This window comes from Mytilinidion resinicola, assembly GCF_010093595.1.
Source record: "Mytilinidion resinicola strain CBS 304.34 unplaced genomic scaffold BDZ99scaffold_26, whole genome shotgun sequence".
Taxonomy (NCBI): Eukaryota; Fungi; Ascomycota; class Dothideomycetes; order Mytilinidiales; family Mytilinidiaceae; genus Mytilinidion; species Mytilinidion resinicola.
In genome coordinates this window covers 369871-393041 of record NW_022985462.1, presented here as the reverse complement: position 1 = coordinate 393041, position 23171 = coordinate 369871, and the positions used below count along the sequence as shown (strand labels likewise).

General features: G+C 51.9%; 7 protein-coding genes across 7 annotated transcripts; 4 read left to right on the top strand and 3 right to left on the bottom strand.

Moving 5' to 3' along the window:
* Window positions 1-2: 2 nt before the first annotated feature.
* BDZ99DRAFT_468130 (uncharacterized protein) lies at window positions 3-1596 on the bottom strand. The gene has a single exon (XM_033721178.1). It carries the CDS (start codon window positions 1159-1161, stop codon window positions 457-459), a length of 705 nt encoding a protein of 234 aa, XP_033570560.1. The 5' UTR covers window positions 1162-1596; the 3' UTR covers window positions 3-456.
* Window positions 1597-3065: 1469 nt separating this feature from the next.
* Window positions 3066-5545, top strand: BDZ99DRAFT_468128 (DUF726-domain-containing protein). Its single transcript, XM_033721177.1, has one exon. The coding sequence runs from the start codon at window positions 3151-3153 to the stop codon at window positions 5293-5295; it is 2145 nt and encodes a 714-aa protein (XP_033570559.1). The 5' UTR covers window positions 3066-3150; the 3' UTR covers window positions 5296-5545.
* BDZ99DRAFT_468127 (uncharacterized protein) lies at window positions 5467-6942 on the bottom strand. The gene is made up of 3 exons (XM_033721176.1): window positions 6510-6942; window positions 5661-6431; window positions 5467-5597 (listed from the first exon to the last, which is right to left on the bottom strand). The coding sequence occupies exons 1-3, from the start codon at window positions 6864-6866 to the stop codon at window positions 5580-5582; spliced, it is 1146 nt and encodes a 381-aa protein (XP_033570558.1). The 5' UTR covers window positions 6867-6942; the 3' UTR covers window positions 5467-5579.
* Window positions 6943-7374: 432 nt separating this feature from the next.
* On the top strand, window positions 7375-8926 carry BDZ99DRAFT_167287 (uncharacterized protein). Its single transcript, XM_033712931.1, has 3 exons — window positions 7375-8347; window positions 8403-8509; window positions 8572-8926. Exons 1-3 carry the CDS (start codon window positions 7549-7551, stop codon window positions 8842-8844), a joined length of 1179 nt encoding a protein of 392 aa, XP_033570557.1. The 5' UTR covers window positions 7375-7548; the 3' UTR covers window positions 8845-8926.
* A 716-nt stretch (window positions 8927-9642) lies between these two features.
* On the top strand, window positions 9643-12392 carry BDZ99DRAFT_546825 (uncharacterized protein). Its single transcript, XM_033726887.1, has one exon. The coding sequence runs from the start codon at window positions 9812-9814 to the stop codon at window positions 12248-12250; it is 2439 nt and encodes an 812-aa protein (XP_033570556.1). The 5' UTR covers window positions 9643-9811; the 3' UTR covers window positions 12251-12392.
* Window positions 12393-16170: 3778 nt separating this feature from the next.
* BDZ99DRAFT_512038 (FAD-binding domain-containing protein) lies at window positions 16171-18101 on the bottom strand (the record flags this gene model as incomplete). The annotated part of the gene is made up of 5 exons (XM_033724597.1): window positions 16171-16635; window positions 16698-16918; window positions 16969-17399; window positions 17448-17942; window positions 18024-18101. The coding sequence occupies 5 exons, from the start codon at window positions 18099-18101 to the stop codon at window positions 16358-16360; spliced, it is 1503 nt and encodes a 500-aa protein (XP_033570555.1). The 3' UTR covers window positions 16171-16357.
* A 2507-nt stretch (window positions 18102-20608) lies between these two features.
* Window positions 20609-21976, top strand: BDZ99DRAFT_427008 (uncharacterized protein; the record flags this gene model as incomplete). The annotated part of the gene is made up of 6 exons (XM_033717140.1): window positions 20609-20958; window positions 21015-21034; window positions 21098-21131; window positions 21185-21258; window positions 21310-21686; window positions 21784-21976. Coding segments are annotated over exons 1-6 (900 nt in total), but the record flags the coding sequence as incomplete, so codon positions are not given.
* Window positions 21977-23171: the final 1195 nt, after the last annotated feature.

Below are 23171 nucleotides of genomic sequence, written 5' to 3'. Positions count from 1 at the left end.
GTCGTAGGCTTGAGGACTCGATAGGGTAGTGCAGGGTGGCGAAAGGAGGTGGGTAGGCACGCGGGTACCGCTTCCTATGGCTCCAATCCCTGGGCCCTGGGAATAATTAGAGCACTGTAGGTCATGAAGTGTAGATTCAATGATGTTGCAGTACTAGGACACAAGTTTGAGCACGCCGTCTTTTTCATCTCATCCCGATTTGTCTTGAGGTGCTGAAGCACCACAAAGAGCGGCAAGCACGCGGACTGTCAGCGTGTGCAGCTTCTCTGATTCGAGCTCTCCGGGAGTTTACATCTTATCAAAGCTTTTAAAGTCCGCCGAAGCACCTCCAACGGTGGTGACCAAACGTGCCTGGGCTTTTAGCAAGTCACTGTATCGAGCATGATAGCCTTCGAAGCAGACTCAACTGGTAGCCATTCAGCCCTATGACCCCGTCCACGCCCCCTCGCAGTCCATCTAATGGCACGAGTGATCGTGCGAATCGCATCTCGCGCAGACGGAGCAATGGGCCAAGTCATCTTTCAGTACCCACTCTCCCCGGAACCCCTTGGAGCAGAACGAGAAATAAAACCAATTTTTACTGCCCATTGCCAATCCGGCCCTGAACATCTTTCGTACAATTAGGTCCTTTTCGGCATCCGTGACAGCCGCGGTCCATGCCCTCTCGAGCTCCCGGAGGCCTCCGTCGGAGCTATCGAAATAGAATGGGGACGGCGTAGTCTGGTCGCCTACTACACGGTCGAATATCAAGCGCCGCATATCCTCGATGAACGCTGGATCTGCGAAATCGACCTCACCGCACGGCTGCCGCTTGACCCAATCTACAAAGCAACTTGAAGCGCGAAAGCCGTCCCCCCCAAAGAACTGAGCTTGAGTATTGAAGGGGTTCAGACAGTCCGTGCAACGGCAAGCATTGCCGCCGCAGCCAGCACCCCTCCTGAAGCAGCCGCAACGGCCGTTGCTGCATGCCGCAGTGCACGAGCAAGAGCGGTCGTCTCTGGTCAAAGGATCGCGCAAGGGCTGGGGAATGTTTGTCAGGTGATGAACAAATGGAGAATATGGATGAAAATAGAAACTAGGAATGAAAGGACATACTTTGGATTCTCTGTGGCTTGAGGACTCAGCCTCCGTGTTGAATTGGTTCAGACAGTCCTTGCACATGCAAAGATCGCCGCAGCCAGCACGCCTCCTGAAGCACCAGCAATGGCCGTTGATGCATCCTTGAGTGCACACGCAAAGGGGGGGGCCTCTCTTCAAGCGAGTGTGCGAGGGCTGGAAAGTGTTTGTCAGGCGATGAATAGGTGGAGAATGGGATTGGAAGGACTTACCCCGGTTGCGCTACTGCTTGGGTTGTCTCTGGGATTGCTGTTATTGTCGAAGCCGTTTGAGCCGTACTCGGGGTCACCGCGGCCCTCTGTGGGCTCCTTGTCCCCGTGCGTGCTGGATGACATGGTGGTGTTGATATGATGGTGGGACGGGAATAACGACGAAGACGTTGGAGTCGAGAACGAACTGTCACTGGTTTGTTGTGCGAGTTCAAGCAACCTGGTTTTTTGATCAGCTAGATAAGCGGTAGTCTCTCAACGATGATTGCACGTACTAGGTGAAAGTAGACGCTATGAGTGCTTTATCCGATGTGATTGATTATGATGTAGTGGAGAGAGATGGATCTGGGGGAAGGTGAGGCTATATGCTGTTTACTACACGTGTCTGCCGGACGTAGCCCTCATCGCTCCTCCCTCACAGTATCGACGCACGCAAACTTGTGGTAGTTTCACAGCAAGTGTTCTGGTCGCTTTGGTGATGTGAGGCACATAGTCCCGTGATAGCGTGATGTAAAAAAGCCCACCGGACAAGATGATTCATGTATACCCTTAGTTATCGGTTGGTGTCTATGTGTAAGCACAGGGCTAGGACGTCTTGAGTATTCTTACTGTCATTGTCGAGGGTACCCAGGGTCAACGCACATTCAGAAATCCGTAGAAATAGAGTTTTGTATTGTTACTGACATGGCGAAGGAATGACTGTAGAACTGGAGCAAAGGAAAATTGAAAGACCTGGAGCTGCCCGTATTATATCTTCATTCCATCCGATGGCCTGAATGAAAAGAAGCTGAGACTCCTCCGCATTCGCAAGGAATCGGTATTCCATAGGTACATTTGTCACACGCGTTGCAATGCCACTCCCTCCAGTGGACGCACTCGCCGCATGGCGCGCGGTGGCTTGTACAATCATCCTGCGTCCACATATAACGGCAGAACGAAAAGTATGAAAGGAATGAGTCGACCGAACGACTCGTTCTTAGTAATATAATGTCGTTAACAAATCGCGAGTAGCCCATAGCAACCCTAGCGAAGAGCCCACCTCGTCCCGGCAGGAGTCAGATCACCAGCTTAGCATCAGAGAAACGACTGGGATAACGATGAATATAGAATGACCTGTACGTAGAAATTGAGGACGATGAGCATTTAGATAGTCGCGAAGCAGATTATAGAATGTTTCCGGAAGATCCCTGAGAAAAGAAGAAATTGGAAGGGTGCGGGTTGCGATCGTCTTCTAATGATGATTCTATCATGATGCTATTCTAAAGGGATAGTAGTGGGATAGAAATAGGATAACATGGGACTGAAAAGGGATCAAAATGAAAGGAAAAGTAGAGTAACATACTGTATGCTTAGTCGGCTACTATATTTTCTACAATGGAGGGAACATGAGCCACGATGGCTGAAGAAAGGGAAGACTGGGAGCAAGACGCAGGTCAGATGAGGTCGGGTGAGGGTTTTAGGGTGCCAAGCGGGGTTGGCCGAGGTAGCGGCCCACGTCAGCTGAGCTGTACGCTCGACTGGGAGTCTGGCAAGCAAACGGTTCACTTTGAAGATGCTCATGTGACCGGTAACAGCCTAATCATCATTGTAACTCTCGACTTTCACAAATCTTCAGCATTGGTGTTAGAAATTATCCTTTAGTATCTCAATACTTCTAGACCTCTTTCATCTCAAACCTTTGAGTAAGGTTTCAAGCTGCTGACGTCATGCTGCAACCTTCAATCCCCGACGTCCCCTTCAATAAAGCGTCACGCCCTTTACTGAACTCTATAACTTTCCTGTTAATCATTCTACTCCCCGGGGCCTAGCGCCCCTTATCCCAACTATGCTCTCCCACCTCCCCTGGTCTCACGACCACGACCAGCCCCCTTCCCAAGAAGACAAGCAATCCCTCACCTCAATCCTAACCCCAGAGCAACGCTCCGACCTCACCCTTCTCATCGCCTCCAGTACGGCCTCCATGCGCACGACCCTCGTCTCTGCGTACGACTCCACCCCCGACTCCAGTCCCGACCCCCCCAAATCCGGCGACGCGTTCCTCAATGCTCCAACCAACCTCGCCGACATAGACGTTGAGAAAGAAGACAAACTGCGCCAGGAAGCAGTAGATAGGAAGAAAGAGCTCGAGGAAGAGCTCGCGCAGCCCGAGACTGTCGAGCTGAAGCAGAAAGCGCTGGAGTACTTCGAGGCGTGGCGGGACACGGTACTGCAACGCGTCGGCGAGGTCGTGAACTCGAAGGCCGAGGCACGGGAGCAGGGGAAGCATCCCACGCGCTCTGCGTCGCCGGATACGGGGACCAGGCGGTTGAGTCCGACGCCGCAGAAGCAGGATGAGGGGGTAGCAGAAGCGTTACGCGATATATACCCACCCATTAAGACGGAGTTGAGGGAGCTGGAGGAGCCGAAGAGGGCGCTGGTGTTGCATAGCTTGGTGCTGTTGCTATTGAGTTTGGAGCAGTATTCCGCGCATTCGAGGATCTTGCTACTACATTTGACGAGCAGTCTGGGCTTGTCGGTTGAGGTGCTGGCTGAAGATGAAAGCAATGTGGCGAGGGGTTTGCTAGAGGCAGTGAAGCAGCAGATGAACGCAGACAAGGAGACGAAGAAGAAGGCAGAGGAAAACCATAGTAGTAGGAAGTGGAAAGTTGGGCTGGCGAGTGTGGCGGGTGCTGCACTAATTGGAGTTACGGGAGGTTTAGCTGCGCCGCTGCTCGCAGCGGGCGTGGGCAGTGTTATGGGTGGGTTAGGACTGGGTGCTACGGCTGCTGCGGGCTATTTGGGCACGCTGGCGAGTAGTACGGTGATTGTGGGTGGATTGTTTGGAGCGTATGGAGCGAGAATGACAGGGAAGATGATGGATGAGTACGCGAAGGAGGTCGACGACTTCGGCTTCGTACCTATCCGTAACTTCCATCGTCCACGCAAGATCGAGAAGGAATTCCGCCGGCTACGCGTTGCCATCGGGATATCTGGATGGCTGACCGATAAAGAGGAAGTCGTGGTACCGTGGCGAGTCATCGGTCCCTCGATCGAAGGCTTCGCATTGCGCTGGGAGCTCGAGGCACTGCTGAAACTCGGTAACTCCCTTACCATCATGGTACAGTCCGCGGCATGGAGCTATGCGAAGCACGAGATCATCAAACGCACGGTATTCGCAGCTCTGAGCGCCGGGTTATGGCCGCTAGGTTTGCTGAAGGTCTCGAGGATCATCGACAACCCGTTCAGCGTCGCGAAAGCACGAAGTGACAAGGCCGGCGAGGTACTTGCGGATGCATTGATAAATAAGGTACAGGGCGAGCGACCGGTTACACTAGTGGGTTACTCGCTCGGTGCGAGAGTCATTTACACTTGTTTGCAGACATTGGCGGAGAGAAAGGCTTTTGGCCTAGTCGAGAGCGTGGTTCTGATGGGTGCGCCTACACCGTCGACCTCGAATGAGTGGAGAAAGATTAGAAGTGTGGTTTCTGGAAGAGTGGTCAATGTCTACTCGACCAACGACTACATTCTCGCGTTCCTTTACCGCACCAGCAGTATCCAATATGGTGTCGCTGGGCTGCAGAAGGTGGAGGATATCAAAGGCATCCAAAATGTGGATGTGAGCGAGCTTGTGTCTGGTCACACGCGGTACAGATGGCTAGCCGGTACTATCCTGAAAAAGATTGGTTTCGAGGACGTTGATCTAGAAGAGGTCGCTCGTGAGGAGGCCGACTTGAAGAAGGTTGAGGAAGAGCAGAAGAAAGAAGCTGAAAAGAAAGAGCAGAAGGAGAAGGGTAAAGATGCCGATGAGGAGGCTAAAGATATGGAGAAAGAAGTTGAGAAGAAGAACGAGGATAGTATCATGAGCTGGGCCACGGAGAAGCTGAAAATTAGCAGTGGAGCGTTTTCGAAACTTGGGTCGATGGCTGGTGTTACCGGTGGGAAGAAGACGGAGGCAGAAGAAATGGCCGAGAAAGATGGAGAGAAGGTTTGAGGATTGTCCGATACGGTTTATCTTTTACGAAATACCACGATGTGTGAGCAATACGATTTTAGGTCTGGAGTTCGGGAGGCGGATTTAGGGGTAGGGAAAGAGTTCTCGACGGATAAAATATAGGTCGGAATGAGATCCTCAATGTTTTAATTTGGGTATATTGGTGCTCAGATCTTTGGTCTCTTCCTCTTATAATCATACACTAGTGTACCGGCCAATTTTCCAACATTTGAAATTCCTCTTCCACTTGTAATATCCAGTATATCGCCGCCTTTGAACGCCGCTCAATTCCCAACAGGTATCTAGTAAAAAGTTAGCACAACAGCCACAAATCAGCCCTCCATAGCTCCGACAAGACTCCTCACCCTCCCACCGCCCGCCGGGAAATTCCGCGCAGAAAGTAACACCCCCTTCACGCCCCTGATCTCGGCCTTCAGTGCTTCCACCTGATCTTCCTTTCCGTCCTTGCCCCGTGGCATGCCGTAATTTGAGCCTCCGTACATCCCGCCGCCGTAGCTGTGGTAGCTCTGGTATGTCATCTCGCTGAGATAGGTATTGAGCTCCGTGAGCGAGGCTCGGAGGGAGCCGGCGGAGGATGTATCGTTATTGTGTGTGGCCTCGAGTTCACGGAGGTGTGATGTAAGAGACTTTAGGCGAGTTTCGTGAATAGCTACAGTGGTGTTTGCTTCCGGGTCTGAGGCGGTATTGGAAGAGACGGATGGACGACGGGAGAGAGATGGCGTGGTCTGAGTTCCGAAATCGCGGTGGTAGAGCTCCGTTGGGTCTGAGTCGGCTTCTGATATATCATCGCCGTGACCTGTAGGCTTCAATAGCTTCGATGTTGTAGCAGGGTCAACGGAGACTATGTCCCCTAGCTTGGTGTTGAACTCTTCGACGTGGATCTGGGCGTGAGAGGCGAAGTCGTGGCGGGCGTCCGTTAACGTTTCCGTCATAGGCGAGACTATATATTTGGAAATTCCATAGATCGCTGTGGCGACTGCGCCTGCTACATAGGCAGTTGTTGCAATGCGGCGGGCTGTTATGAGAGGTGGCGGTTTCGTGGACTGGGTGAGGAACTCGGGGTAGGTCACGATGGGTGGTATCTCTCGTGGTGGCGATTTCGGGGGCGTTGAAGTCTGCAATAGTCAGTACAGGCGATCGAAGATGTATAGAGGTATCGTTCGGAGCAGCAGTATGAATGAGACTGGACCAACCTTTGGCCATGGCTGCTCTCCCTTATTTGCAACACTAGGAGAGGCTTTCTGCTCCTCCGCAACTCCAAGGAGCTTCTCAATGTTCTCCTTGGTCACTCCTTTGGACTCTAAAAATGCAGCTTTGCGATCTCGAGGCGCATCGCGTATACTTGGGTCTTCGAGGAACTTTGAAGCTTGATCTAGTAAATGCGGGCTCTCTGATGTTGCGTCTTCGTCCCGCGGCTCCTCTTCTTGCGATTCAGTAGCTGTTTGAGTATCGTCCTTGGTGGAGTCTTCGGCGCCCGGGGATGGCGGGGAGGCTAGGGGAGTGGCGCGTTGCCAGGAGGGAATCGCGGGTTTCGCGGGCTTTTCCGACATGACTACTCTACTAATTCCTCTCAAAGAAGAAATCAAAAGTAGCGAGGAAGAAGGATGCAGAGATCACGGTGCAGAACGTGGTGTTGACTATGCTGAGGTGACATAATGTCTATATAGAGCTGCAGCATCCCGTACGGGTACGGCAGACTCCGGCTCTCAAGCACACGTGGTCCGAGCCCGCGTACCTCAACTCAATGCCGGCGCGAATCCTCGCGGGCGCATTCAGACGAAATCCCCACGGAGAATTGCGAGCCCCATTCTTATCCCAGCATCACTACGACCACTGCAATGGCTGAGCGCGGCGACCGGCCAGTCAAGCGCTTACGGCGGCTGAGCACCGAGTACGACGAGTCTGAAGGGGCGGATGATTGGGCGGCAGGAGCTCACAAAGGTAGCTCTCCTAGGTATGTGGTAGGTGGCTGGCCGACTGGCTGCTTCACCGCGATGGTCTCGCGCCAAGGGGCAGCGTGGGGAGTACAAGGCTCGCCTCAGGCCTGCATACTCGCCGCCGCCCCAAAGGTGAACTGCGACACCACCGCCTATATCGCTGAAGCCTGACCAAGGAGCCAGCCAGCACACCTTCTCGCCTTCACTGCACCCCTCAATACACCTCTCTACACCACTCCACTCTTTTCTGTTTTCCTATCTAAACACCCAAACACCGCCTCTCATTCTACCCGCCATGGCCTCGCGCCGGCTGCGATCGCGAGCTTCTCTGACTGCAGAGTCCAGCAATGCCTCTTCCCGCCCACGACGCGGCGTAGCAGCCCCCGCCGCCAGGATCGAGCGGACTTCCCCCGAAGAAATTCGTCAGTCCATCCATCTCACTGTCAAGGCCCCGCCCAGCAAGCTCAGGCAAGCCACCAGCGGGTCTTCTCGCAACGTCTCCGGCAGCTCGCGAGCAGGCTTTGCGGGCGGTGAGATTGTCAACGGCCCTCGCGGCACCCGGAACAAGAAGGTCATACTAGACGAGACAAGCGAGGAGGAAGATGACGACGAAGATGAGGAACCTGAAGAGATGGACGACGACGACGAGGAAGAGGAAGAGGCCGATGAGGACGACGACGACATAGATGCTGAGGGCGAGGATGATGTTGAAATGGAGGACGCCCCTCCCCCACCACCCGTAGCGAAGCCTCGGGGCGTCGCGCGACTCCTCAAGCCAAGCATCAACGTTACGCCCGCTCCGGACGTCTCCAGCGTAGAAGCCAAGGAAATGGCAATGGCTAATGACGACGACGACGATGACCTGTCGGAGTTAGATTCCCAGGAGGAAGACGACGAAGACGAGGGCGGCGACGAAGATGCTGAAGGCGAGGACGATGACATGGAGGATGTTGAACGAGATGACGATCTAGACAGCGACGACGACACTCATCGCACTATGAGCCGCAGCCATACCCCTGATCTCAGCAAGTTGACAAGACGTCAACGGGCCATGGCGGAAGAGACCGACTCTGGGCTCATGTTTCTGTCTAATGGTATGCACTTACTGCTGTTCTAAACCAGAGAGGTACCTGCTGACAGCCGTTACAGAGGCTCAGAAGAAGAAGCACCTTACTGCCGAAGAACACGCCATGCGTAGAGCTGAGATGGCACGCCGCCGAAAGAACCTCAGCGAGAAGCGGAACGAAGAAGAGAAGGTTCGTCAACCTCGTTCTATACTCTTGCTCGCATCTACTACGCCCTTCTAACATTCTAATAGATGGATACCATCAACCGACTGCTGAAGAAGCAACCACCCAAGCGTCGTGGTCGCGCCGCGGCAGACAACGGAGAATCCGGCCAGGACGACGAGCCAGAGGTCGAAAAAGCCTCACCACTCTACGTTCGCTACACCCAGACCATCAAGGGAAGTCAGGTCGCTGTTCCAGAGGAATGGCTATCGTCTCCGATCGGCACCGTATTCACCGGCGCGGTTCCCGCTCCTAATCCTCCAAGACCCTTCACTGGGCGTATGGTGGAGGAAGTGGCTTGAGTTAATGAGGCTAGCAAGTGTATGATACAGTTTTCAAACATGCATTGGCAAGGTGTTAGGTGTCTATCGGTCATCTTCCACACTTTGAGTAGATAGTAGGTAAGGTGGCGTGGCACAACCGCTCCTTTTTTCGCATCAGCCGTGCAGTCTTTAGGCGGCAAGTATCATTCTATAGATCGGAACCAACCTCTATCTACGCCTCTTTGCCATAGATATTCGTACACTTCCCTGCTACTTTCCGTGGGCCTCCAACGTACTAATAGAAACCGAGGGCAGCGAACGCACTTCCAATCTGCGTTCGCTCTGTTGACGCTGTCTGGAGTAGCTTTACAACTTTGCCCGTTGTTTAAAATGCCGAACTTCTCTTTCGTTTGGAGTGATGGAAATACTACGAGGCTCCTCATGCAGTGGTGAACGACTGTACGAAATTCTGTTCTACGACGTGGCATTGTAGCTAATCTGCGTACACCCTGCTGACACTGTCTGGGGCAGCCCCACGAGGTCACTAGATATTCAAAATGCCGGATTTCTCTCTCATTCGGAACGTTGGAAATACTATCAAGGTCCCCATGCTGCAGCAGTGAACGAGTGTACGGGTTTCTATGACGAGGCATTGTAACGATGTCAGATGTCGTAGGTCGTCCAGTCTCTTTCGAAATCTGAAGGTCCTGACGTATCCTGTGAGTGAACGTGCAGATGCTAGTTGAACCACGATTGCTGACTTGCATCTTTTCGTACATCGCATTAACCAGCAATTGGGCCCACCCAGACTCGCCCTCGATGCATTCACTGCGGTGACATGAACCTTTGTTTACTGTTGACAGCCGCATAAAGAGCGCCTCCTTCCTCTCCAAACTCTGCACTCCATCCGCTCCGCTCCACTCCACTCCACTCCACACACCTCCCCGCCATCACCATCAAACAAATCCTATTCTTCAGCCAGCTAGTACAACAGCTCAATCGCAGCATGGATACCGACATGGCAGGCATGAGCCCGCACAGGGATGCCGAACCTCCTGACAAACCCTCGACTATGTCATCATATCCTCCATCGCTACCCACGGCACCAGCTGCAACAACTGCTCCTTTTGGATCAACACCGTCCACATCCCCGCACGATACTGCACCGCCAATAGATCAACATATGGAGGCACAATGGTGCTTCTCTGGCACAGAGGATGACCTCCCTCTTGTCGGCCGCCTTGCCAACGGCGTAGAGGATATCCGGCGCGGAATGAATGCCTGCTACAGCGTCGCGTACGAGGAGCGCACTCGACGTAAAGAATCCCAAGCACGAGCAGTGTCTCTCCAATCCGAGCTAGACCAGGAGATTGCCCAGCGTATAGCAGCGGAGGGCATGATCCGAGAGTTGGAGCAGCGAAACTCATCTCTACAGCAGGAGCTCGACAATGCACATCTAGAGAACGAGCAGCTGCAACGCCAACTGAATGAACAGGCCAACATCAGATCTCCTGGCGCCCGGTTGGTCGCGAAGCCAAGCGTCTCTGTCCCTCCCGGGCTCACGCCTCGGTCTTTACAGACCAGGGGGGGTTCTTCTGTAGCTCGACGTGCTACACCTCGACACGGGAGTGTCCGGCCTTCAGTAGCCATCTTCCACGAAGACGCACAAGATGCACAAGCTAAGTCGCGCTCGCAGCCCACCGTGGAACTTACGTCAAATAATTATACTGCACACGATCCAGCGCCAGGTACTCAACGCATCACGGTCGCCTCAATGGATCAATCACTCGGCAGCTTCCCTTCGCCCAATCTCAATCCAGAGCACAATGGCACACAACATAGCTCTGTTTCATCAGACTCAGCCTACAAGTCTGACTCAGGGCACCAGGCTATAAAGCTCGAGCGCGATGATCGTGGTATGAGTAAGTGTATATCCGATTTTAGGAGCTTCGAAAGCGAAGACGAGCGACCGAAACGGACTAATTCAATCCCCAAGAACAACAGCAACCCAATCAGCAGCTCGCCAGTGCTCGCTCTGGGCTCCAGCAGCCAAGACTCAACGGAGAAGCCCCACAGCCCTTCGGCTTCGAGCTTGCTAAACGATACACCAATGATCGAAGCCCACCCTCTGGAGCAGCAAATCACAGAGCCGCGTCAGGAGATCCTAGAGAAGGACGCAACACAGGCGCCGAAGCGAATATGGGCTCTCAGGGAGACAGAGCGCTTGGAGAAGTCCGAGCTGGAGGAGTCCGAGCTGGAGGAGGGCGAGGTGGTGGAGGACTCCGAAACCCTTACCTTGGGCTCGGTACCAATCAAACCGATGACGGAGCTGGCGAGACCTCCCTTTGGAGGCCCGGTCGTGGACGCTCCCAGCCGGACTCCTAATAGTGTTGCAAAGCCGCTGCAATCCCAGTCGGTTGACTCTAAATATGACCCCTCGACTCCCGTTGTGGCGTCTTCACCCAACGAGCGACCGCCAGGGTGCAATAAATGGAGAGAAAATGTCAAGGTGAGAAAAGCCCAGGAGAAAGAGAATGAGGAGTATCTGGCCACGCTGCGAGCGCGGAACCCGAAGGCTGCACTTCTGAAGAAACAAGATGAGGAGCGCCTGACTCACTTGGCCAAGCTAGCGAAAGAAGAAAAGGAGAGGAAGGCTGAGGTGGAATTGAAGCAGGCCCGCAAGGCAGCGAGAGAGCAGGCGGCGAACGAGCAAGCCGACAAAGAGCAAGCTCAAAAGGAAGAAGCTGAACGACAGCAAGCTCAGAAGGATCAAGCGGAGCGTGAACGGGTGGAGAAGAAACAAGTGAAGCGTGAGCAAACTAAACTCCCTTCTCTGACTTCGCAACCACTCGCGCGAAGGTTTCATGCCCCACCAGCCAAATCCCAGTTCGGGCTTGAGACCGCTTCAGCACCGCAAGAGAACCGGCCAGATGAGCGTACGCGCCACACCGCTCGTCCAGCTCCGAAGCCATCCTCCTACAAAGATTGTGGACAGGAGATTTTGAGCGAAAAAGCGCGGGAGCGCCACTCCCAGCACTGCTACTCCAGGGGTCGAGCGCCACCCCAGGCAGAGAAGCACCACATCTCCCCTCCAGCCTCCCCAACACACAAAAAAGTGGACTCGCGAAAGCCCTCTCAAGTTCCTGCTTCTATTACTTACCGAAAAGTTGGAGCCCCGCCTCGTCCATCAGGTCCACCGCCACACAAGAAAACAGACTCGCGAAAGCCCTCGCAGTTTTCCGATTCGCAGGCTTACGGAAGAAATGGAGCTCCCCCTCCTCCTTCAGGTCTACCACCGCCAGCCCCCCCAGTCCGTTCAGCCCATCCAGCCGCTGTCAGATATTGGGAGAAACAAGCACGGGAACTTGCAGAGGCTGAGATGGCTGAGCGGGAGGAAACGAAGCGGAGGGAAGATCGGGATATGTACGATAAGTGGCGACGCTAAGGGGTCCTGTGTGTAATTGGTTGTGTTGAATATGGAGTTAGTTCTGTATGATAGAGTCGGAACTTGTGCATGAGTCTCATGTTCGGCGCTGACGTGTAGTTAGTGTTTTGAATAGAAAGGATGTTGCTTCTGTGACTAAATGTGCCTCGTTGGTGCCAGAAATGGGTTCGTGTTCGAAATGGGACTCATCTCGTAGTGTCCTTGGTCATAAGGTTAGGCACACGAATATCTGACTGCTCGGGCTCTGCTCTTTCTCGCTCGATGCCACTGTGAGGGCGGCCTCAGCTATCAGGTAGCCAGCCAGTCAAAGGGTAGTCCAAATTCCGCTGCGGCAACATTGACATCAAGTCTAGGATTTAAAAGCCTGTAGGAGCACCCCACGCAGTGTCAACCGAGTGCGCATGGAATCGAGCAAGACGCTAAGAATCAATGTACATGTTCCGCCATATCTCAAATCTCACTTTGCGGGCTTCATAGTTGCTTGCTCGATACCACTGAGGAGTGGCCCCGCTCACAGCTAGCTGTTCGGTCAAAGGGTAGTCTAATTTCCACTGTGTCAACCTTCATGTGGTGCTCCCGAATATGACTCTAGATAGGTCCACTCTTGCACCCTCGATACCGCCGTGAGGAGTGCCCCAGCCGACATGCAGCTGTTGAGTCAAAAGGTTGTACAATTTCCATTGTATCAAACCCGTCGATGGTCCAGTCACAGAGCACGGTCAACATTTCCCCATGATTACCTCCGAAACCAACGCACGATGCTTTGTTTCATGATGGCTCACGGACGCACTCATGAAGAAGTTGGGAGTCAGAAGTTCTCGGCATGGATGGTATAAGAAGGTATGAATTTTGCTTCGTATACTCTTCTCTTTCATCACCCACGAACGAAAATTTTCAATACGAGCTTCGGTATTCCACATCAAATTCTTCCTCCATCATATCAAATTGAACAACATTCCACCAATTCAGCCTTGAAAGTCTTCTATACCTCGACTGTCTTTCGGTACCATCACACCATTTTCAGAACTTGATTCGGTAGAGAAGAGGAAAGTTCATCCTCGAAGGTAACGTTTCGCATTTTGCTACTATATAAGAACTGGGCGGACATTAACATCCACTATAGCCATTACCACCGCTCGCAAGGCCAGCATCCACATCCCATAACCCAATGCCCAAATCGACTTCCTCATCTACACTGCCAAAATGGTGAACCAAAAGGACTGCTTCGTGGTTGCAACATTTTATGAGAAGTGCGATAATACCTTTTGCGTCCTCAATAAGGTAGATGGCTGCTCTGTGTGCAAGACAGAGAGGAAATGCAATATAAAGGATTGTATTAATGAAGACAGAGAGTATGAAATGCCAGAGAATGAGTCAGAGACTTGCGGCCAGAAAGATTGCGAAAAGTGCAAAGGGGTTAGCAAGAAGGGGCTTCGTATGCGATATGGATGCCCCGTGTGTGATGGCCGTTTAGGGAAGCTTGTGGAAGTTTGAAGGGCTTGCAATCCTGGGTTTCCGATGGATCGGATTTTATTGAATGCTTATTGGTTTTTTGGAGGCTCCTTGCTTTCTGTTTTTAAGTCTTTTTGATTTTTTTGGGTTCTCCTGTTTTTTGAACATTCTTGTCTTTTTCGTGGTTTCGATCTGTGGACATGCGGAGTAGAATAGGAGTAGATCATGCGATGTGCGAATGCGATGTATCAACACTAGATGTCTGTTATGCTACTGATAGATGCTAAAGCATCTGTCATAATTATCAGTCATGTTGCACACTCTCAAACTCGATCCACGAGCTTTGACATGTTACGGAAAGTCTCACAGTAGCTTTTTTGAGGAGTCAGAAAGAGTCAAGACCTCTCGACATGAGGTATAAGAAGGCTTATTTTCTTCGAACCCTTCTCTTCTTTTTCATCATCAAACGCACCGAGAAAATCTTCAACACAGCTTCCAATACAATCACAAATCTTCTCCAGACTTTTCAAACTCCTCGAATACCTCTAGAAACCATACAGTAAACTCGGACACTCGGTCTCGGCTACGAAAGCGATATTTGCGTTGAAGGTAAGAGTTCAATGAAGCTAGAGTATAAATCAATACTCACAGAGGAACTTTAGGCTTCACAAATCTTCGAACCCAATCGGAATTCCGTTCTTCATATCCACCAAGAAAAGCAAACCTGGTTCTCGGAAGTAAGATTTTGATTACACTACGTTAGCAGAAGAATTACATGTATACTAAAACCAATCATAGCTCTCATAACCACCGGAAACGACGCTACAATACACCACACAAAACATCCTCCCAACCAGTCGCCATCTCCATCCTGATGTGGGATATCATTGAGACAGGCACAGCCAAAGACTGCATAACGGTTCATAGAACCTGGGCATGCCTCTGCAGAGGCGATGAAATTGTCTACAAGGGCACAAACTGCTCTCATTGCAAGAGAAAGTGCTACTCATCATATGAATGCTCGAAGAGTGGCAGAACAGGAAAGCAGGAGACGAGGCGGGAGTGTCCTCGATTTTGCGGTTGCAGGCTTACGGACTCCGATTAGGATTGGTCATTATGGGCGGCCGATCTTAGGGAGACAGCTAGGGTTTCTAGTGAGTTGGTCTAAGGACTGCGATGTGAATAATTTGGTTTTTGGGCAGTGGATGTGGTTACGGCATGGCTGATGAGTCGGGCATGTATTTTTGTTTGGATTGGTTTCTTGGAATTTGCTTTCTTTTGTCTTCCTTTTTTGATGTGTATTTAGATTTTAGGTTCCTTTGTTTGTTGCATTCAGTATGGTTTTATTTTCAGGTTTTTGGAGGAGTGCAAGAGTAGTTATGAGATGCGGAAATGTAATATATTGACAGCGAAGGTCTATCGCTCCTTTCATGAAAACTCAACTATCCAGTCAGAAGGGCTATTTATACTTCCTCCTTTCCGAATCTTGACTCCTGAGATTACATGTGTTTCGTACTAGGTCATCAGAGCTCCACGATATGGTCACAAAGAGTCAAAACATCTCGACCTAAGGGTATAAGAAGATTAAACTTCCCCAGACGCCTTTCTTCCTTCTTCATCACCTCTATAGCAATCCATCCAACACTGGTCATACAAACGCCGAAGTTTCTACCATCTCCAAACCTACTAATATCATTCGCATCACCAAGACCTCTCCAGATCTCACACGAACAAGCTATACCGCAACTTACACTCTTCCAGGTACTATCAACAATATCTCAAGAACACTATCCATACTAATCACCCTCTCAAAGCCAAACCTTCCTCCAAAAACCTCAAACACACCTCACATCCACCAACCAGCATGGCTATCAAACGCGCTAAAACCTGCATCGCCTTCCACCGAAAATGGGCCCTCTGCGGGTGCAAACGAGTCATAATTAGCCAGAGTCGAGACTGCTCTCATTGCGGAGGGAAAGGATGTTCAGAATCCGCTTGCTCGAATTCGGACCCACCGAGATTCGGCAACGAGACACCGGATGAGATCCAGGGAGTCTGCGGTTCTCACGAAGGCTTTTCTGAAGCGTGAAGGGGAAGAGGGGGGGGGTGGGAGATGGCGACTGGCTAGGCTAGCTTGGTTGACGGGTTTCAGGGGTTCGGGTGTAGATGGTGTGGGATATCCAGAATCAAGGAGGGCTTGCGGGACGGTTCGGCGTTGCGAGATGGGCTCTCAGGCACTTTTTTGTTTTGCTCTTTTGGGTTTTGTTCATCAAGCTCTTTGGATGGGCAAGCGGTACAGGGTCAGAAAGAATCGTCTTCAATTACCAGGAGGTATTATCTGTACGGGCTTGAAGACCTGGGTCCTGTAAGATTAGTATTACGTCTTTTCAGAGAAGTGCAATGTGAGTGCATAAGAAGATTAGAGAGTGAAACGAGCGAATGTGGTTGATTACTTATTAGAAGTTAGGGACCGTGAAAGATCTACTAGTAGATAGAATATACATGTGTAGCTTTTCGTTTCTTCTTCTGTTATCAAGAGTCTACCTCTCAGTCCGACATCAACAACACCTGTTTCCGTCGCACCCACCTCAACCCCCTCGTAAACCTTGAGCCTCCATCAGCTTGCCTCCAACGCCCCAAAGAACAATCAACATCTCACTGCACCTTCGAGATCTTGAACCCGCCCGGTACAAGCTTCTGGAACACGCCCGTAGGATCATACTTCTTCGCCGCAGCCTTAATCTTCGCGATGTTTACAGCGCCATAGTTCTCCAACGGCTTCTGCGTCGCATACGCGTAATCGAGGTAGATATACGGGTTGTCTTTGCCAATGCTCTTCGCATAGGCACTGAGCTGCGCGATGTACCAATCGCCAGTGCTCTGGAAGAAGTCGTCTTGCTCGGCGCCCTCCCAAGCGAGGTAGGTTTGGAAGACTGTGGACATACTGTTAGAACAGAGTAACGGAAGATAGGGCATAGGGACGAGTTGCACGTACGAACGAGGTTCTCGTCAAAGCGGTCCAACCCAAGCATGTTTCCACCCTTCTCGACAGAGTGCTTGGTGAAGATGGTCGGGATGGGCTGGACCATATCTTGCACGGTCCAGTTACCGGTGGCCTTGTGAGCCTTCACCTTTTCGACGACGATGTTGTGGAGGTCGACGGCCTTCTTGACGACGCGCTTGTCGTTAACGAAGGTGAGGGTGATGAATGTGTCGCTGGGAGGGGATGTTAGTGAAGGACGGATATCATCACGTGATTGACATACCGATAGCCGGCGGCTTGCTCAAGTTCAATCGTAAGATCAGTCATGTTGGTAAAGCGCATAGAGTCGGATGTCCGGTTAGGGATGGCCTTGAACTCATCGAAGGCAGGAGGCCATGCTTGAGGCTTGGTGTACTCGTACGCATTAATGAGAATAGTTGCCGCATTCTGGGTGGTGTATTGCCAAATGACAATAGCAGACCCGTATTGGTCGTTCACGATGTTGTTGCCAAAGTTCACAAAGGCTTCGATCTGGGCGTCGGTGGTTGAATTGGGGTAGGTGACGACGCCACCCCAGAGATCTTGACCTTGGAAGGTCTCCAAGTCGAGTCGGGTTACGATACCAAAGTTACCGGTACCGCCCTTGAGAGCGCGGAAAAGATCGGTGTTGGTCTTGTTGTTGGCGTAGATAATCTCGCCGCTGGCCAGAACAACCTGTGAGGCGATTAGCAAGGGTAAACAGCATGCTGATACAAATTCTACCTCATATTGGGCAATGTTGTCACACACTAACCCCTTGCGAGCAGCATAGAACGAATTGCCACCCCCAATTGCCAGCCCCGCGACTCCGACAGTTGCGGCACGGCCACCAGCTGCGGCGATTCCGAGAGCATCGAGCGTCTCGTACACACCCAGCCATCGCGAGCCAGGAAGAACTTGTGCAGTGTTGTTGCTTGCAATGTAGGTAGTTGAGTTCATCAAGCCCAAGTCAATGGTGATCCCATTCTCGATGTTAGCTGCGCCGGGCCAAGTCGTATGGCCTCCACTTCGGACGGCGAACAGACACTCTTCCTTCTTGTTGGCCTTGACTAGAGCCTTGACAGCAGTGGACACCTCTTTGGCATTGTGTGGCTGGAGGATGCACCACGGTGTCAACTGGGCAGTCAGAGACCAGTACGAATCCACTCTTTCCTCGTAGATGGTTGACCCTGGGTAGGTGATCCGGCTGGCGAGGCCCGCATCCGCAAGTGCACCACACTGTTGGGCCGATCAGTGGTCTTTCAATTGCTTTTGGAACAGCGAGGGGAGGGTTACGCAAAAGGAACAGTCCTTGATCACTGTGACGTTGGCAAGGTCTGATGCAAGAGAGCCTGCAGCTGCACTCAACAGCGCAGCAGTGCTGAAACCTAACCTCATGATGGGTGGAGGGGATAGTGACAAGGAATGCACAGGAAGGCTGGGTGTCCGAGATATCTGGGAGCTGCCATTATTTGTTTTGTACGCCCAGATTGGCTTCCGGGGCTGCTCTTCGATGAATGGCTCGCTTTGCCCTCTATCTAGCCCATCCCGGGACCATGCAGGAACAATCAGTAGACGTCGCCGTGGTCGCTATCGAATATCCGAACTATCACCAGGACAAGGTGAACGGCGCAACGGCAGAGAACGAGTCGTGTTCAATCAGCTGCGCACGCCAAAGGCTAGAGCTCTAGCTGAACACAGGCCGATCTCCAGAGGCCATAAGCCTCACTGTGGATCTAGCTGCGGACCTCCGGCATGGGGGAAGTGAGGGGGTGCGCCGAAGGAGTGCGCCACCATGATGTGTGCAGGATCTTCAGCGCTGGGTGGACGGACGAGCATGAGGTTCCCGCCAGCGCACTCGACAGACCGGGGAGAGGGCACGGCTCCCGGCCCGACGGGTCTTGCAGGGATGGCGCATGGCAATAAAACCCCCGAATGGCAGATGATTGACGCGCTAGCGGGAGTGGAGACCTGTCAAGCCCCTGCGGCCCCTTAGGGCGGTGCTATTGTAGGCGTGGCGGAAGCTCCGGGGCGAGCGGCCCAGGCGCCACATCCTAGCTCTGGCGTCCGCAAACGTAGACGTGCGTCTGGAGGGACTGGGTAGTTGTTCTTTTTCTCTGAAGGAGCTGAAGTAGGCTGATCACGTGCTATTAACACGCATGAAGTGCTTCGGTGGCTAAGAGACTCAAGCTTGAGACGTGTTGACCGGATTTCTCATGCTTCGTTCTTCCTCGAATGGAGCATTCTCACTTCTCACCGACAAAAGCTTAAGTGCAAACTTGTGGGCCTTGGGAGTTCTACTGTAAAGTATGTGCATACATAACAGCTCGCTAAACCCCAGAAACAGCTGCACCGTGCCTGTCGTACTCGAGTCGTCAGCGGCCGTGGCGGGTAACCCGTCTCGGGGCCGGTTATCCATGCTTGGCGGGGAAGAGTCAGTCACCATGCTTTTTTATTATACGGGCCGCTACAAGGTAAGATGACCAGTAAGCTGGTCTTTGCATGTTGAGCGTACGGCTTTTGCCATTGGCTGGGGAGGCCAGCCGGTCACTTTCTGCAACCTCCTCCAGACCGACAGTATGATCGGAGAGTGTTTGCCGATGACATGCCGGTAGCATGCCGACAGCATGCTTGGTACACCCCTCTGTATCCGATTATTTAGTTGAAGCAGTGCCCCACAACGTCTTTTCCTTCTCAACGGGGTTCCCCGCCCCCGAAGAACCCGTGGGAAATGACTCTCCTCCCTGATATACAGCCTCTCTGTACGTCCGGTGACCTAGCGCCAAAATCAAGCCACGAAATTACCGTAGGAGGTAACGATTCCGGACGCCTTTAGGGGGGAATGACAGCTGCCTAGCCAATGAACCTTCAAGTCGGCTCATTATTAGCTTAGAAAAGGAAGTTCACAGGGGTCGACTCAGTTTCTGCGCTAGGTTATGGGACGTACAGAGAGGCTGTATGTCGATGATTATACATAGATAGGTGCTAATTCATAGCGATAGTGGGGGTCACCGTACCCTCGCCAGCTTGACGATTCCAATTATGAGCGCGGTAAGCGCGAGAAAACGCCTCTTCGCCTCAATCACTGCTTCGCGTGGCATCGAGGCTGAAGGCGCCCGGCACACCGGGATGAAGGTCGATCTCAAACGCTAATGCAGCGGCTCTTGGTGATGGGAACAAAAAGCAAAAGCGTGACGAGAGAGCACCCGAGGTTGTGTTCGGGTCACCGTGCAGCAGGATTTGAATCTAGACTTTGGGATTTCAAGGAACAATGGGCCAAAGGGGCTGCCAAGGTTTTCTTTACCAATTGCGATGCGTGTTAGCAAGTGTCGCCGCCTGTAGGAGCCCGAAGTTGGTAGGGATGTCCCTGTTTGAGATGACGATGTTGCTTTCGGTAAGACCCAACTGTTCAGCGGGGCTTTCTAGATCCAAGCAAGAGACAGGGGGACTCTCGAGAGAATACCCTAATCTTGGTAGATTGACGTGACTCCATTCATGTTGCTAGAACGAGTGCCTGATTAGCCCGTATAATGGTAGTATATCGTATCGAGAGGTAGTTTTGGCACTGAACAGTGAGCAGTGAGTGATGATACATGCCGGCAAATACCATTGCAAGAAATCCATGGCTAGCTATCCTCTCAAACCAGTAGGGCATCATCCATCACGGACCACAACTGTATTGGGTAGATCTGGCGTGGATCTCTCCCCTCCAGGACGTGAAACGGCTCCGGCGTCCCCGTGTGCCGGCATGCAGGAACACAGAAAGAGCCCTCAGACACAATTTGGCCTCCACTAGACTTCACTTTCTTTTTTGTGCTTTGGATTCCCTTTCGGAAAAGGAACTTTGGACAGTGTACTTCATCCCGTCCCGCCCGGCCCGCTCGCCTTTTTTGAACTTTAATTTAGACCACGACTCGCACTCGTATTGTGTCTAGCCTTGTCCAACGGCTGCTAGCCATCCTTAGGTGGAGCTTGACTTTCGTTCAGCGGTGCCATATCCGTGACTATCGAGGGCCCTTATTAGACGGACCCCTTCGACATTGACAACAAACTATGGCTACCGCAACTTCGACCTGGCCGCCGGCTTTGATACCTGCCCCTACTGGCTATGTTGTAAACTTCGACCATCCTCAGAGGAAAGGGGAGGTTGCTGGGTACTGGGTCTTCGGAGTTGGCATGGTGCTCAGCTTCTCATTTCTGAGTATGCGAATTTATACGAAGACCGTTTTGGCCCGTATGTTTGGGCTTGAGGATGGTGAGTCTGAATACTCCCGACAAACTTCACGTTCGAAGACTAATGTTAGATTCTAGCTTGTCTTTGCATTGCATGGGTAACTACCCTAGATTCATTTTCGTAGCACAACGGAAGAGATACTTACCTGTTTCCTTGGCAGTGCTTTGGAATTGCGACGCAATCCATTCTTGTTCGTATGTAACTTCAATAAACCACAAAAGGCGCGGGTTTGACTGACTGAATACAGACCTGTGGCTCACCAAATCCTCAGGCGTCCACGCCTGGGAGATGACCATCCCAAGGTTCAACTACTTCAGCGTCGTACGCACCTTTCGATCTTCATACCCCGACTCATCTCCTAACTTCCTGCAGTTGATCATGTCCGCCTCCGTTCTTTACGTGCCATGCCTCGGACTTGCAAAGTTCTCCCTTCTGCTTTTCTACTACAAGCTCTCACCGCTTCAATGGTTCAAGATCGCAGTCTACATCGTCATGTTCGTTGTCATAGGATACAGCTTCGCCATCATTTTCGCGTTGATCTTTCCGTGCCGGCCGATTGCAAAGAACTGGGACGTTCTGATCACCGAGGGGACCTGCATTAACAGGACGATCATTTACATCATGACTGCCGTGGTGAACGTTGCCACGGATCTGACGCTTCTGACGCTCCCTATCCCCATGATCGTTAGGCTGCAAATGCCGCGAATTCAGAAAATTGGCCTCGTTGCGATGTTTACTCTCGGTTCACTGTAAGTTGCCCCCCCTATTCCTCTGTTATTTCTTGATCAAGAAGCCTGGAATGTCCGAACCGTTCAAGAATGAATGCGAAACTAACGCACGCCGCAGAACCTGCGTTACCTCCATCATCCGTCTCGTCGTCATCATTCCCTCCCTTACGGACTTGGACCAAACGTGGGCCCTCAGTATCCCCTGCATCTGGATCGTCGTCGAAGCCAACCTGGTCATCATCTGCGGCTCCCTCCCCGTCCTGCGCCTCTTCTTCCGCCACGTCTCGCCCAAGTTCATCGGCGAATCTAGCGGCCATCAATCCGACGCTTACCCACGCAAGGCCTATCGCACTGCGCATTCGGACCTCGAGACGTACGGCAGCAAGCCTACCCGGGGCCCACGCAGCCGCTCCACTTACGTGGGTATGGATAAGACGAACGATGTCGAGCTGGATGGGACTATCACGATTAACGAGAGGGGCCGTGATCCAGCGGAGAGCGATGGTGGGAGCGAGACGCATATCGTCCAGACTACGACGACGACGGTGGAGTATTCGACGGGCAAGTTCTCGCCCAATAATGTCGGGTTTTAGTTTGATTGGAAAAGATTCAGGGCGCTGAGAGTCGGGTTTGGTGGCAGGGCGATGATGCTGCGACGGCTGGTCTGCTGAAGGCGTTCGTTTTTTTGAAGAGAAGTAACGATACCGTCCCGTACGTTTAAAGTGATTTAGGAAGGAGTTTTCTGGGTGGTTGGTCGATTTGCAAGAAGTGACTCTTTGCGCTTCGCGCATTTTCTTATATCATGAATACACTAAAGAATTAGTCTTCAAAGTATGGCTGCCGATCAAGTGATGGAATACGTTGACAGGACATACGACGGAGGTCCAAAGTACCCCGATTGCTAAAAGTGCTGCTGATCAGAATGGTCAGTTAACACCAATCTCAGCTCACTAGCCTGAGAGTAACACCCAGCAGGAGGCTTGTCAGGAGCTGCCGGTTTAGAGACAGCATCCTTGATGCCGAAAGAGATTTCCTCAAACAATCACGTGACTCTGATACCTGGTTGCAGGTGTCGACCGATGAGGGATCTCCGATATCTCGAGAATTCTCAAATGCATTTTCAAGGATGATAGGAACAATAATGCGCGAGAATGGTCCCAAAAGACGTACTCGCTACGAGTCTCCAGCTATCTAATTAAACTTTACCCCGGACCGGGCACAGCCATACGTATGTTGTTTTACTTTTACGGAGCGAGGATTGAGAAGATGAGTCGGTACACGCCAGATTTTTGGGATGCTTTCGTAATTGAGGAGCTACTCGAGCCAACGTTGAATTATGAATGCGGCTAGATAGAAGGAAGCATTAATAGATTTCGATTGAAAACGAGGACGAAGACAGAAAAGTCCGAGGACCAACATTAGTGATAGCTATTAGCGCAACCAGTTGAGTTGCGAGAATAGAGATGTATATGACGAAGCATCTTGAGATAACTGAAATAAAATTTT